Source organism: Chanodichthys erythropterus, chromosome 8 (genome assembly GCF_024489055.1).
Source record: "Chanodichthys erythropterus isolate Z2021 chromosome 8, ASM2448905v1, whole genome shotgun sequence".
NCBI classification, from domain to species: domain Eukaryota; kingdom Metazoa; phylum Chordata; class Actinopteri; order Cypriniformes; family Xenocyprididae; genus Chanodichthys; species Chanodichthys erythropterus.
Genome location: NC_090228.1, coordinates 22,331,428 through 22,348,187, shown reverse-complemented (window position 1 = coordinate 22,348,187; position 16,760 = coordinate 22,331,428). Strand labels below are relative to the sequence as shown.

General features: G+C 35.8%; 1 protein-coding gene across 1 annotated transcript in view; it reads right to left on the bottom strand.

The window, feature by feature from the left end:
• The window catches only part of iqsec3a (IQ motif and Sec7 domain ArfGEF 3a), a 182,557-nt gene that overhangs the window by 81,709 nt on the left and 84,088 nt on the right, over nt 1-16,760 (bottom strand). The window contains exon 3 of the mRNA XM_067392344.1: nt 3,252-3,711. Within this exon, the coding sequence (XP_067248445.1) occupies nt 3,252-3,711 (460 nt within the window). The remainder of the gene's footprint in view (nt 1-3,251; nt 3,712-16,760) is intronic.

Here is a 16,760-nt window from a genome sequence, read left to right as displayed (position 1 = left end):
ATGCATATACTCAACTTCTCAAGCACAAATGCTGGTACACACACGTCTGTACATAACACTGCAGACACATTCATATCAACACATTGATTTCAGTACATCACATGCCACTCATTATGACTATACTGCCAAGCCCTCTATGCTATTATATGAAATTGTATAATCATTTTTCTTATAATCAGCTTACTTTACTTATAATTATGATCAGCTTACTGCCATGACAAAGAATTGCATCATTGCATTACCATGGCTACTGATACACAACTGTAGACTGTTGTGGTTTGTGATTGGCTCACTCAACAGACAAAGCCAGCTGTGTATCTGTGATGTTTTACCTGATCTTGATCTTACATGATTCAGATTTGAACCTATGACTTACCATGTATAATATAATGATGTGTACAATGCCCAAATTTTAACTATACATCAATAACATGTTGATACACATTAAATAATGCATCAGTGAGATACTCAGAATCCAAATAATTTAATTTAATAACATACATTGCAGTGTACACTTTTGACATTGTATACTAAAAGAAGACATTCACTAGCTTCTAGGTTATAACAACAACAACTTGAAAATATATAAGCATAAGCTAATTTGTGTTGCTTATTGAGGGTTCAGAAAGCAGTGGATGTTGTGTGGATTGTGCTAACCAATTTTATATTGGATATTGCTATGTTTCAACACAGTGTCTGAGCACTTCATCAAATTAAAAAAAGAGGCAAATTGAATTTTCAGGTAGGCTGAGGTGTCACGGAACAGGAACAAATCTTTCTGCTGGAAAGTAGATAAATAAAACCTACCCAATTATAAAACAGTTTTTGCATCCATTAGCTGGGAATGTTGTCACACTGCATGGGTTAACCCTGCCATTACACAACATTTAAAAAAAAAAAAAAATAATAAAATAAACGTGTAATGTTTCATACAATTAATAATAATAAAACACTTTTGACAAATTATTTGAATTAAAACATGACAATTTCAACCTGGAATTTTATTAATTTGTATATATTTTATTTTTTATTTTTTTATCAACAGCTATTATAAAAATACATGTTTGTATATTAGAAATGATTCTAATTTAAGATTATTTTGAAACTTGGTGTTTCGGCATACTAGAACAACAGCTGAAGAAAATAAGCGCTTCATTGTGAAAGGACTTCTGCCTCAGAACCTTAGCAATACTGAGATATAGCTCTTGTGACTTCTAGTGTGACAAATTAGCCCCAGCATCAGCTATATGTAATCAAGTTTATTGTTATGCTCAATTAACTGTAACACTACCCTTTTATAATTTATTTTTATTTAAATATGATTTGATTTTGTACTGATATTAAAATCAGAATGAATCACTGTCAGTCATTTTTTTAATGCAAACATAATTCGATTAGATTATTCTCTGCAAAAACAATGGGGGATGGGGAATGCAATTCGTAATATGAACACTCAGCAAGAAAATGACAACAAATGAGGGATGGGGTTTTTAAGGGCACCTCTGTGTTACCATGACAACACAACCTTCTCAGCCTCTCCTCCCATCCATCTCCCTTGCTGTCGCTTTTGCTCTCTCTATCTCTGTCATCTCAATCTACTTCTCTCCCATGAACCATTCCAGGAACCTCTGATAGTCCCTGAATGAGGCTGCCTTGGTGTTTTCTGTTCAGTCAAAGTACTGTAAAGAAACATGTCTGTGCTCTAATTAAGCCACAGTATAGGTATAACTCTGTTCCAAAACATAGTGAGCTGCTATGCAGTCTACTGTCTACATAGGATGTATCCTAACCATCCTGGAACATCACAAGTGTGTAATTTGGAACATTGTACATAGGCAGCAATTTCACACATCTATTCCTATGTAATCACATAGGAGACTCAACTCAACTCGCAATTGATTCCAATAAAGTTTAACATTAGCATGCCGCTAAGCTAACAATTTGATACTCTAATAAGCATTAAAAAAAAACATAAAAACTGGGAAAAATAGTAAATATTTTATTGGATCAAACTATTTTTGATTACTGAATTTTTGATTTGTAATCAACATTTTACTCGACTCATCCACCATCTTGAAATGGAAATTTCACTGAGCTTTTTGCAATGAATTTTTGGTATTCAGCCAAATGAGGTTATCATAATATGAGCATAATAATGCTGCCTATCTTGTGGAACAGCTGTTGCATCTTGTGTGCACCTATGATTTCTTAAAATACTGTGTAGGCAGGCAGTTCACTGGGTTTTGGAACAGAACTAGAGATGGTGCGTCTACTCTTTCCCCAAACAATACAATAAGAATGACAGGTAGGTTTGCACAGAATCTGTGAATCTTGCAGAAAGCCCCACAGAAGTCTCTTGTCACTTGCATTTATAAAATATTGTTAGCTAATTTGAAGTGTATGGGGCCATTTACAAAGAATGTGTTCTTGCATTGCATCTGTGTTGTTTTTTTTGTTTCTCTTCTTTTTCATTGTTGAATAAGTTTACATGCGCTAAATGTAATTTTTTGATCATGAGTATTGTGCTTCTAAATAGCTCTGTCAAATTAAAAGCAGTTTAAATACTTAATAGTTTCAATAACCTTTTGGCCTGTTTTCACAGAGAAGTCTTCGATTAAACCAGAATTACGCCTTAGTTTAATTAGGACATGTAAGCAGCTTTTATAAATGTGCCTTAAAAAAAAACATTACTGGTGTGCATCTTGAGACAAAACAATGGCACTGTCATATTTTAAGATATGCCAGTGCAAGTTACTTTCAGTTAAGACAGTTCAAACAAGCATTTTAGTCTGAGACTAGGCTTGAGACTTGTCTGTGAAACCGGGCACAAATGTACTGGATTATTTTAAAGGTGTATGGTAGTTAATGTGTCTATATACCTTCTGTTCAATTTCGTTTATCAGTTTATAATGCAAGAACACATATTGAGTGAATGGCCTCCAATACTCTTCAGTTCCGTTTAACACATTTTACCATACAACTACATAATTCAATGCAGATTCCATGTGGGCTTTGAGATAAGTTAGAAAGCTGATGGAGATAGTAATGGATGTGTATGAGATGAGGATGGATGATCAACCTGTAAACATCCAACTCCAATAAGGCCTGGCACCCTGTACCAACTTCAACACACTCCAACACACTCAGCCACTAAAAGCAACCATCGGATACACAACAGCCAATCCTCAAGAGCCTGAAGCATACATTCACACGTCCTCAAGACTGAAATCCCACAGTGCCTTGCTCCCTACCTGCTTGTTTTTGAGGTCGAGTGAGAGTTCATAGTCGGAGGTGGTGGAGTGGCTGCATGCTCCATTCCTCTGTACTCTGATTGGGGAAGCAGTGTGATGCAAGCTTGGCCTCCTTCCTGTGCCTCCCGTACTTGCTGCTTCCCTCTCCTGCTCCTCTGTCTCCTTTTTCAGCTCCTCCTGTATTGGTTGTTGGGGTTGCGCCTGGGGTTTTTCTTCCTCCTGCTCTATCTCTTGTGCCCTCACCTCTTCCTTCTCCACTTCTGCACTCCCTCTCTCTTGTGGTTCACCTCCATCTCGATCCCCATCTCCCCCTCCTTCATCGACAGATGTCACAGTGCTCCCTGCAACCTGAGGTGCCACCTGGACCTCGGGCTGGGAGGCACTGGTGATGGTCACCCCGGGTGATGGTGATGTGGCAGGTGATGGTGTTGCAGTGGGAGAAGGGGAGGGTGGCTCTTCACTGCGGAAAGGAGGAGAAAACGAAGAGTCAGCCTGCAGCCCAGGCACCATTTGACCTTGTCCTCCAGCTCAGGGGGGCGTGGCCTGGATGGGTCAATGTCAATCTCTCCCTCCCTTTTCTCTCATCAACTGTGCCCTTTGGGGCAAAGAGAAAGAGAGATGAAGCGATTGTCTCGGGGCTGTAGCCCCTACTGTCCATTCCAGGATGGACACGAGAGTTACCAGACAACCAGAGGGGGAGGATGGGACACACAGTGACTTTGCAACACCCAACATGACACACACAGACATGACAGACACAGTCATGCAGCTATCAGTGCTGTACATTTACTGCTCTTCTGTGGTGTTGTTCTGTGACCTGTTGTAGCTATGGAATTTTTCAGGCTAACTCAGTGGCACCCCACAAACCTTCTGGACTCCCATTGAGTGGGAGCCCCACCCACAAACTAGAGTCAATTTAGTGTCAACTTTACAATGACAGTGAGAAGCTTTTGAGTCATCTGAATGGTCCTGTCAGTGAAAACAACAGTCAGCTGACTACAGATGTTAGGAATCTCAGCATGACACCTCATAATTGTCGCATTTGCCTTTCTAGCATATCTAAAAAAAAATATGCCAAGAAAGCTTTCAAATTATTAGGTTGCATGTTATTGTAGATACTGTAAATGCATTAAAAAGTCTAAGTGCCCCTTTGTGTGGTGTCAAGCTAGCTAAGATGTAGCTTCCTTTGCAGTGTAAAGATGACCAATTTTTCCAGAATTTAATGGGCTCGTTCTCCCATTAAGTGTTGTGAGATTGTCTCTACAAGCCATTTGGTTGAATCTATGAGGATGTAGATGAGAGTAGGGGCTTTTATTTTGCTTTTGAAGTGGGACCGTGGATCTCTCGCCTTTCATCGCCCTCTCTGTTTTAACTCCCCCCTTTCTCCATGTCACATTAGATCACTCTCTCCATTTATGTTCAACCCTGTTTTTCTTTCTGAGTTCTACCCTTTCAGTCCCTGGCGCCCTCACATGGTTCTTTCTTTTAGCATGAGTGAGTGTGACTGCGTATGTGTGGTGTGTGAAGCACAGAGAGGCATTAGGAGCACTCAGGGCCTGTATGCATTTGTCTAAGCACAGTCTAATATCACAGAGTGCTAGTGGTCCAGGACAGGTCATAGTCAGAGTTCTGCACACAAACAGGCTTTTAAAAGGCTCCGCTGGCATCAATGTATGCATGAAGCAGCAAAACTCAATTATCTTTCCATCCATGACACGGCAATGGGGGCGACAATGCAAAAAAGCTGCTGATTGTAAATGGAATTGAATTAGATGTTTGATAGGCAATACTTTCCTAAAGAACAGCAAGCAAGAATGGCACACAGATTTAAAGGGGGGAATATGTGCCCCCCACAAAGTTTGGAAGGGAGAGAAACTGAAAAGAATTTAGTATGAGTTAGTGGACAAAGAAAAATGAAAATAACTCCAAAACCTAGCGAGATGCCTGCATACCTAGACAACATTTTAAGGCATCATGAACCTGCACCTAACATAAAGGCCAAATGGTAGGTTCTTCTAAGATACTTCTGTTTGGCCAACATCTAAGGCAGCACTGCATGTGTGATAGGCCAATCCCAGAATACATTGCAATGAGCACTGGGGGGTTGTTCCAAATTGGCGTAAACTTGAGAGAAATTTACCCTTGAGAGATAACTTACCCTTTGCCATTTGATACCAAACAAATATTTATTAAACAAAAAATGACTATTTTAACCAATATTTGTGGGTAGCATGCATTTTTAAGCTTATTACAGTGTTGTTATTAGAGTCAAGATGCTAGCATGTCTCCCATGCTTGTTCTTCAAATCACTCCTCATTTGAAGCACAAAGCATTGGAGACATGGTGTTATCTTGACTATTTGTCTGATGCCCAGTAGAGTGTTTGAAAACTTATTAGGTTCCATTGACTTCAAAAGTAGCTGCCTATGTAGGCAGTACTGTAGATACCAAGGCAGTTAACTAGGATTTAGAGCAGAGATGGGTTTCGAAAACAGAACTGAGTTGTCACTATTTCAAAATATGATATATTTTCTTTCTTGCATTTTCAATATAAGGGAATCCAAATTAAAACTTCCTTCTAACTAATAAACCAACATATTTAAACATGACAGGAGTTTAAAAGCTTTTATCCAGGAATCAACCTAAATATACTTTGAAAAAAAGACTCACAAGATATATGTCTGCGGACCATAATGGTTTGAGGAGTATAGTGCCTGTATCTTATTTCAACATGCGTTTGCGGCATCGCTGGCGGGATTGAAAGGAGCGATAAAGATCAAATCCTTCCAGAAATGGCTAAGGCGATAAGACTGGAGTCAGTGAGCACGAAATCAGAACATTACAGGCAGCGTATGCAGCGTGGCACACACACACACAGGATATCCCCAAGGGGGAAAAGGATTGGAGGAATAAAAGTGAAAAGCGGAGAGCTTGTTCAGGGGGAAAATACTGCTAATCCATTCATCCTCTGAATATGGGAAAAAAAACACTTGTTCAGGCTAAGCATTGGATAATTCTTCATATAAGTTACATAGAAGACATAGGCTTATAACACAGCACAAATGTTTCTCCATTTTTTCAACTATAAAGAAGATAGACAACAACAAGAGGCACTGTTGGATGATTGGTTGCCCAATGCAGAAAATTTGTGTTCCATCCTTTTAGATCCCTTTTACAACAAATGAAAGAGCAGTTCAGCTACTTTTGAATGGCAATCAATGAACATGTTTCTTGCTCACATAATTGTACGATTTTGTAATGCAGGTGGGGATACTTCGTGCAACAGAAATACAAACGTGACCAAAAATTATCTGTAGAGTGCTGCTTCTCGTTATCTTATTTAGGACAAAATCTTAGACTGACATGGAGGACACAGGATTTTTTGCTTGTCATTTTATTGGGTTAGTAAAAAGTGTAAAACATATACTCAGACATTTATTAAGAAAAAAATAGGTTAATTTAATGTAATTTGTGAACTGTGGAAAGCAGAACTATGTAGTTTTCTATCTTATCCAAGATTCATTTGCAGAGACTATAAGTATGCTATTTGTACGTTGAGTTCTGCAAAAAGTATAAACACTGTGGTATTTTTTAAAACATTGTTCTGTTTGTTTGAGCATCCCAACCAGCCAAACACACCAATGATATCTCAATTAATGCCATAAATTTGAGGCAGGGCAACATGATTTCCAACCAATGACATTTCTGCAATTCTGTTTCGTTCCACAAGAGGCACAGAAAAACACTTAGGGTGTTCACACTTGTAGTTCTGTTCTCTTGGTTCTTTTGGTTCTGACCAAAAAACGAAAAAGATAAATTTAGCCCTGGTTCAGTTAGTGTTCACACTGTCATTTTTAACACAGAACCTAAAGACACACACACACACACACACACACACACACACACACACACACACACACACACACACAAAAGGCTTTTATGATGTATATTTTGTGACGAAACTTAACAAACATACAAAACCATGCTCTGAACTGGGCAAAATGTGCTCGTTGTATGTGCGTACATATGGTACCAGCTGAGAACACATAAATAGTTTTAAAATGTGCAAAAGAGTCAAAACAGTGCCATGAATTCCTCCGTCACACAGATGCAGATCTGCTGCAAGGAAACGGCAATTTGGACACCTGTACCAATCTTTAATGGGCAATGTAACTCCAATGACGAGAAAAACAGGGTATGCCTGAGCATACCCTGATCTATTTAGGGTGATATCTTGTGACATCACGTCCTGTTGTTGGTTCGTTTAGATGTCATTGTTCCATTGTATATTAAAATTTTAGTCAAACTGCACCAGAGTTCATTTGGAAGTGGGTTCCAAACCTTTTCGGGAGTCTCGATCTTCTTATTTGGTGCGCACCAGGATTTGGATGGCAGTGTTCACACTTATTCAATTGAACTACACTAACAGAGCAATCACACCAGAATTCATTTTAATCGAACCAAACCTGCCAAGTGTGAACACACCCTTAATGTTTAAAGAGAAAGTGCTCCATATTTCACGATTCATAGGCACTTAGAGTCAGTCCAGTGGACTGAAGAAGAATTACATAAGTTGAATCTATTCTATCTGAAAGTTTCTAAGAAGTGGAAGCTGTGAATAATAGATGTTGAAATAAAGCTTCCTCTCAGCAGGTGGCACAGCTAGGGAACAAAAATAGATAGTGCTAAAAACACGGAGTGCTCATTGTCTGATAAGAATGTCTGTTTTTCTTTTCCTTTTTCCTTGATGGTTTTATGTTTGCAACTTGTAAATAGATAAGCCTGAGTAACTGGTTAATAATCTTTCTTTCTTTCTTTCATTATTCATTCATTCATTGAATGTAGCCACATTGTTCTCTTGAGGACAGACTGAGAGCAAACAAAATGAAGGGGTGAGAAGATGTAAAAGCAGGTATACAGAGGTGAGGAGTCATAGGGACATCAAAACACAAAGTGTGTAAACTACATAACACACAAACATACATTCCAAGTGAGACCATACAGAAAGGCTGGTGCCATGCCAAACATCCACGAACACACATACAATGCTATAGACAATGTGTATGTGAGTTTGTGTGTACAATGGTAGTAAAAGCAAGTGAAGTAATGTCTATTTATATTTATAAAACAGTTCAGCTTTGTTGAGCCATAAACCACGGCTTCTTGGGGCTTATTGCTTTAATAAGTTGAAGCTTTGAAGCTTTGGGTAACCTTAGATGAACTCTCTCTCTATATATTTTTATGTCTTTTTTCTGTCATCAATATTTTATTTATTCAATACAAAACAAAAGAAGAAACACTGAGACAAAAGATTTTTTTCCTTTTTTTTTTTGCCGCTGATAGCTGGTATTTTGATCCTTAGGAGAGGAAATATGATTTCATGAAAGTTAAGTAACCATTTTCAAAATGAATAATAAATGATTAAAAATAAATAATAAAATATAATTATAAAAGTATACAAATAAAAATAGGTACAATAATTTTAAGTATTAAAAAAAAATTGTCAAAGCACCCAGAATTTCCTCTGTTTGCTCGGAACACGGCAGAGGCTAGAGCAGCGACTCACCACTCTGATAGATATGAATTGTGCATACTGCACCAACTACTGCTGGTTTTACTACTGCGACAGTGCAAGCATTAGTGAGCATGTGGGGGATGAATCCGTGCTCCTGTAGTTCTGAGGGGTGAGCGTGTGTTTTGCTTGTGTGTGTGTTTCTGCGCGTATATGACTCCCTGCTGCTCCTGCCCCCGCACAGAATCAGCTCAAGTGCCTGCGGAGAGAAAGATCCCTTTTTTTTTTTTTTTTTTTAACAATCCCCTATCCACCCACAATATGTATGACTCCAACTACATCTGCACTCTTGGCAGCCTTAAAATAAAATATTATGAGACTTAGGGTGCTGTTTTTATCATCCTAAATAGGCACCAACTCATCTTGTTTGTAATTCCTTACAAATCCACACAAAAGAGTTCAGGTGTAATTTTGGGAGACAATTTGTAACATGTAAATGACACAGTTTATTCCTAAAAACAGTTATAGGCCCCATATGTTTCCAAAAATGTTGCAATTTATGGCCCATGGCTTGGGGCCCAGAATTCCCAGGGCCCCGAAGTACTTCCAGAATGGAGGGCCCTATCTCTTAGTTTAGAACAACATTAGGGTGAGTAAATTATCATACATTATTTTTTTAAATTATTACGTTAAGTTAACTATATATTTAAGGTTTTTGTTGCAGTTGTCAGCGGGTGTTTTGTTCCTGAAGGAGGGAAATATTATTTCTCTTTCAACAGCTTTAAATTTATACTAAAAACTGCTCAACACAGCTATCAGCCTCCAATATTTCGGAAAATGTTGCAATTTGTGGCACATGGCTTGAAACCACCCTCTATTTATTTTGTCTGGAGCAGAAGCGTTGTTAAGGAGGGAAAGGTAGGATTGATTTCTGGGGGCCCTTGAGGCCCAGAATGGAGGGTCCTATCTTTGAGTTACAACCTTCACTTCTGGAACAGCACATAAAACAGCAATTGGTTTTTCATGATCACATATGAATCAAATAGAATCTCTCATCCTTTTTTTTTTTTTTTGTCTCAACAATATGTATGGAGGGGCCTATACTCCAGGGTGCCAATAACAAGGGCCTTTGAACATCAACTGTTTTTAACAGAGATGTAAATTCTATGAAGGCCTAAATAATTGCACAAAGGTTACATGTTTGCACTGCATTGCAAAATTGTGATACGGCCTTGTGTGATTATTAAACTGCAAAAGAGACTCTTGTGGTAAGAAATAATAGTGGCTTTTCAAAGTGCGCTGCCACTTATAGTTAAATTGAATTAATGACAAACTGACTATTTATTTATTTATTTATTTACTTATTTATTGTGCTTTTATTGTTTGTTTGGGATATTCCAAAATCATTTTTCTCATATTATTTCCCCTAATTCCATATCATTACTATAACTTATTTCTCTCCAAACGTGCATGACCTTGTGCATCTTTCTCATCTTTCTCTCTAGTCATCCTCATTGATTAGCAGCCAAAAGTCTGCAGTTTATTTGGGCCAAGAACTGCTACTATGTGAAATGTAGTCAAACTATTTTAGGATGCACTACCACAAGTTTGGGTTTGCTGAATGAGTGCCAATAAGCACCCTAAAACTGCTGGTGCAATTTGCTAGCACATATTTCTGCACCAAATTGAGTAACAAATGTTCTCCACATTATTTGTTTTAGTTCTTGTGATAAAGTCAATTGCAATCATTCAATCAATCAATCAAGTATTGGTAATAGGGACAATGGCAAATAAGTAATAAAAACTAACAAAAAAACTAGTGTATATGAATGTCAAATTCTCTTTATATTCATGTTGGTTTCAAATTGTTTTGAAAAACTTTTATACCAATAATAATAACAAATAAACTTTTTGTAATTATCATTTCAATATTATTTCCTGTTTGTTTTGTAATATGCTGCATGTTGGTCTCATAGTATACCTTTAAGATTGTAGACAAATGTTTGGTAACACTTTACTTAAAGCCTTTATGTATAATGCATAATAAAAGTATTTTTAATGTGTTAATTATGCTTTGTAATGCACCTTATGCATTGTATGGTCTCATTAATAATTGTAACCTAAGTTATAATACATTATAATACTTGTTCAATCATTGAACACACCTTTAGAAAGTACAATGCATTAAAACACAAGGACAGACAACCAATTTCTGAATCTGCAAATAGTATAATGCATTTTAACTTTAAACAATTATTTACTGTTCTTTAGGTAAAGTGTTACCAATTTTTTTTTTCTTCTAAAATTAATAAAATTAAGCAGTTTGTTATTTTTTCCTCTAAGATTATGCCAAACGACTTAAGAATAAATATAATATAATATAATATAATATAATATAATATAATATAATTTTTTATAAATAAAAAAAAATAACAATAAAAATAAAAAGCATTGTAGGTGCATTCAAGTCACTGCATGTTTGAATGTCATTTTTAATGTTTATTTTTAATTGTTAGATAAAACCAAGTATTGAGTGTCACATTGACTCGCATTATGTAATCCTGCATACATCCTTTAGTTACTATAGTCTATATATTTAAAGTGACATTGGTAGTGGTGTGGTGTCACAAATTCACAATATAATTTCTATAACCTTAAAACATAAATAAACAAAAAAATGGCCAGAGGTCATGAGACTGCAAAAGGATTAACATGTTGACATTCTTCCTCCAGAAGTGGCATTCATTTCAGTTTCTCAGTGCTGTTGTTAGAGAAAAGGGTTGACGTCATCAGCAATTTATCTTTTACATACATTACCTTTGAACATCATTAATTACATGTAGGCAATAGATACATTTTTTAAAGCCATGATCCAATGGGATGAATATTGACTAGGCGATAACACGGCTCAAAGTGAATTCATTCACCATCCCTGAGGGAAATCTGTTGAAATGTGAATGTGGAATGTGTTTTTTTAAGTGTTTATTCTTTATTATGCAACACATTGGCAAACTATCACAATATTTGTAATTCTCTGTAATTCCCTAATTCTTTGAACAACAAGTCGACATGACTGAAGATCTGACATCTCTGTTATAATACCTCTGCAGTCGCTCATGTTTGATAATTCCATCAACAAAGTGAATTCTGTCTATGTGATAAAATATAAAATAACCAGACTTTTGTCTAGACTGCAAATTCTGGTACATACTGGAGCTTATTCTGACCCACAAAGACAGGAAGAGTCATCTGATGAAAAGCAATCAGTCACAGTTTGTATAGCTCTTATATGTGTCGCTTTTTCTGAGACATACTAGTCCTCATTAAAATTGAAAAACTAATTTAAATAATGCTGTGTGATTCTTAAACAAAACCCTGAAAAATCTTTCAAATATTTGATGTTGCTAACCTTGCCAACTCAAATTCAGTGATTATTTCATCCTCAATAGTACTTATCGTATCATCCCGCCTGCTAGTAAATCCAATTTAATTTCCAGACAGACTGAATATAAGTGTTTTTACTCCTCAAAGTTGTGAAAAGTCAGCTAAATATATGAGAGTTTACTGATTTCTAAGTCACCATGTCAAGTATAATATTTGATAATATACAACCCGATCTCATAAGAAAATGTAATTATTTTAAGAGGTGTACAATAATATTTCTACGAAAACTTACAATTAAAAAAAGAAATAAAATAAAAAAGTGAACATGAAGGTCTTCCACTAAAACCACCCCTAAAACTAACCTTCAGTGGGATGTAAGCAAAAATGTATGTATGAAATGTATGAATTTCATCAAAATGTTAAATGGTTATGAACTGCCATGAGATTGTGTGGTAAAATATATTTGTAGTGTACATGCTCTGCTTTAAAATATTTCATGGTTTAGATGTTGCTGAAAGTGCTTGTGTACAGTGAAACGTGCCATTGAACAATTGAACCATTAAATTCAGTTTAGATGTGGATGATATATTAAAAATAATTGTTCGGTTTGATGTCCATTGTGGTGATCAGTGTTTGATTTAGTTGGGCAGTTTGACTCCTGAATTTTTAATGTTAGTTTTTTCTCTGGCTGCTGTAACTGCTTTTTATGCCAAGAAAAAAAATTATGTTGGCTACATAATGAAAATAAAGATGTAACCATCAAGTAGTGGTCTGATCAATTGATCTCATCCAGAGTTTATGTTATTAATAATTTCATATAATTGATTATACTAATGTGTTTCTACAGCATGAAATCCAGCAGTGTTTTAATCAGTGGGATTTTCAACTACTGGATCCTAAGGCACACACAGACATCAAGAATCAATGTTTGACTTGAATCAACAATGGTGACATTATTCATGCCGCAATGCATTCTGGGAGCCATGGATGAGTTTTGTATGATGCACATATGCACGAATGCGTGTCACCATTGTTGAGATTCATATGCTGATCCTTGATGTTTGTGTGTGTCTTAATGGCGGTGGAGTTTAAAACTTTATGTGCATAGTGTTATTTTAATTATTCAGATGATCTGATTAAAGGTACAATATGTAATAATTTTGTCCGCTAGAGGTCACTAGAAGCCTATTCAAAACAAAGGCATAGCTTGATGACGCCAAGTTTTAGAGCGGAATCTTGGGAAATGTGGTCTCCATCTCAACAGACGATGCAAAAGAATAGGGATTGGAGTTGGGAAGAACTCATGTTCATGGATGAGATTATTAACGTTACTGTAGTATGAAGCAGAGCAGGACCGAGTGTTGTGGGAGCTGAACGAGGCCGCTGGAGCGATTACGCAACACGCCTCACGAGCAGCGGAACTTTTTATTATGACACAGTCGCCAGCCCTGCTTCCGCTTTTTCAGTTATGAGTATGAGGTAACGCAGCTCTGGTTATTATTAGATACATTTGAGTGTTGAAAATGTTATAACGTTACTCTGTGCGTTCGCTCAGCGGCTGCTGTGAGACACTTGTTAGATAGATCGATTTTAGAATATCATATTAAATATTGGATGTCTTGTGTTAATGAATGACATGCAATTAATTTTAAAACGTATTGTATGATGGCGAAAATTATGTATTACTGTTAATAAAAATAAAGCTGCATCTGATTATGCTATGTTAGCTTCTTCACAAAATAGTGTTTTTCTCTGAGGCATGGTAAAGCATGGTACTCGCAAAAAATCAAGAAAATTAGATTTAAACAATAAGACTAAACGTGTTGAGTTATATAACAACAATTCATTTTCTATCTATAAATATATCAAAACAGATGTTCTCTTGTCTATTAAAACGTGTAATATTTTAAAGCGTCTTTGGTGTTTCCATGGTATCTACAAAATAAAACCATAAGGGTAACGCGGGTATGACGCAATTGACAGGCGACTCCTCACACTTCCCGGAGCCTTGGTTAAAACTGCAGTTTTCTCTTGATTTAAAAATAGTTGGAAACAATTGGGATATTGTAACTACTCAAGTGAACAAAATATATAACACTGACCTAGTGATTTTTGGATATTTTACTGCAAAAATATTACATATTACACCTTTAAAACAATGCTGGATCTCATGCTGTAGAATCACAGGGTTGTTATAATCAGTAATATGAAATTAATAAAATAGATTAGAATGTGGATGAAATCAGATAATCAGACCACTACATGATGATAATATCTTTATCATCAACGAGTAGCCAACATCACATCACATTTACTCTTGTTGTTCTTGCCATAACAAACAGTTACAGTAGACAGAGAAAAACTAACGTTAAAAAGTCAAGAGTCAAACTGGCCAACTAAAGAAAACACAGATCACCATAATAGTGATTTAAACCAAACTATTATTTTAAATAAAACATCAACATCTAAACCTCTGTAATTCTCAAAAAGAACTTTCATACATATATGAATAAATAAATAAAGCTGGTTTATAATAAGTGACGCTGGTAATGCTGTTTTTGGAGTTGTTTAATGACTTTAGAGCTTGATGTCAAACAAACGTTGGAAATCAACAAATCGATTTTCATTTTCGATCTAAATTTGACATCTGAGCAACGTTGGAGTCAACTTCCAGTGCCCACTGAAACTTCCTGCTAAAAACTTCAAGAATGTTAGGGGGTAATGTTCTAACAATGGTATCACTAAACATTTTTAGAATATTTTTAGAGAATGTTATCCTACATTTTAGGAGAACATTCTGGGAACAAAAATAAAACCTGCCACTGAAAACATTACCTGAACATAGCGTAATGTTCTCAGAACATTCTTGGAGCAATACAATTTCTGGCTAGGCTGCCTGAACTTTCTCTAAAGTGTAAAAAAAAAAAATAAAACTTTATGTTTAAGGTTTTTCAATATTTCATCACACATTTCCACTTTTATAAAAGTTATAAAGCACAAAACTGTTAAACTCTCAATGTGATGCTAATAGTCAAAGACAAGACAAATGCTTTCACCTTTATATAGCATGAGATAGCATAATGTCCCATATGTGTAAAAGAGAAATAAAAAAAAGTAACAGCATTGATGGATGGGGATCAAGCCCTTGACCTGACTGATGTGAAGAAGTGCATCAGTAATGAGCATGCTGAAGTGTGGGTATCAGCACTATGGTAATGGATAGGTACGGCAGGCTGCCAGGGCCAAAAAGAGCAAATAAAGGACTGCAGAGAAGAAAATAAATAACCTCTCTTCATAAAAGCAAGACCAGGACCCTGTTATTTACAGACTAGTGACATTTCACTGGAGTACATTACACGTTATTTATGTTCCACACACACATACATAGATAAGTAACTATTTGCAGACACATTACATACAGTATATTCATATAAAAATACACGTTTTCTTGAAGTGACAAAGTATAATTAAGCTCATACAATACTTCACATCAGCGCTCTCATCCAAAAGCATTGGGCTCCACAATTTTTGACACAAATGGAGCAATGCTGCAAGTCTATTTTTTTCTTCTTTTTATAGCCATTCCGCTCTCTTATAAATATAGCACTGCTTTTTTCACATCAATAGTCTGTATCCAGTACTCCTGAAAAGCCCAGTTTTAATATAAGGCATATACGATTAATTTATTTATACAATAATTTATTTTTTATGGGTGAATTGGTGGCAAAGCATTCAAAGCAACCACAAATGAGGAAAAACATGAGCAATATATAATACAGACAATATTTTACATTCAGATTTTACGTTTACGTTTACATTTATGCAGTTGGCAGATGCTTTTATCCAAAGCGACTTACACTGCATTTAAGGTACATTTAACTTTCAATAGAATTTTCTTTCATACAATGTTTAAAATATCAATCAATCAGTCAATCAAGAAATACTTTTCAGGTCCCATATTAAAGGAATATACATTTTTCCAAATCGCAGCATTTGGGGTTGAAGCCAGGGAAATACCCTAAAAAGTAATTCAGGGGACCTGTTGCCACAACTTAAATAAGTGCATGGTTGCAAGTTAAAAAGTTTAATTTATTGTTTTAATTAAACCTTTTAAGTTGCAAAGATTGTTGTGTAGAGTTATGTTGACATAATAATTTTGATCATTACATCAATTTAATATCATGTGTAATTTAAACTCAAAATTCTGCGTTAATAAATCAGGTTGTAGTAAATTAATGAAATTGTCTTGATAAATTCAGAAATTAGGCAGTGGATTTCTAGTTTCCAGCATGCTTTGCATAGGACTAGAAAAGGAGAATAAATGTTAAAAATAAATGTTAATATATTTGTTTTTAGTGAAGGAAAAGACCTGTAAGTGTTTAATGCTGTTATGTTTGGCATTTAAAAGAGTGTCTGTAATGGTGAAGTTTTTGTGGATACCATTACTGAAGAGTAGATACATGAAGGTAAACACTGACTCATTGACTTTTTAAGCAATGACTGCGCAAATGCCAGTGACAAGTAAGATCTTACTTGTTCATTAAAAATACATGTTAAAAAAGTTATTTTAGCATGTGCTAGCTGTTGATTTGAACTGAAATAGATAAGATTAAT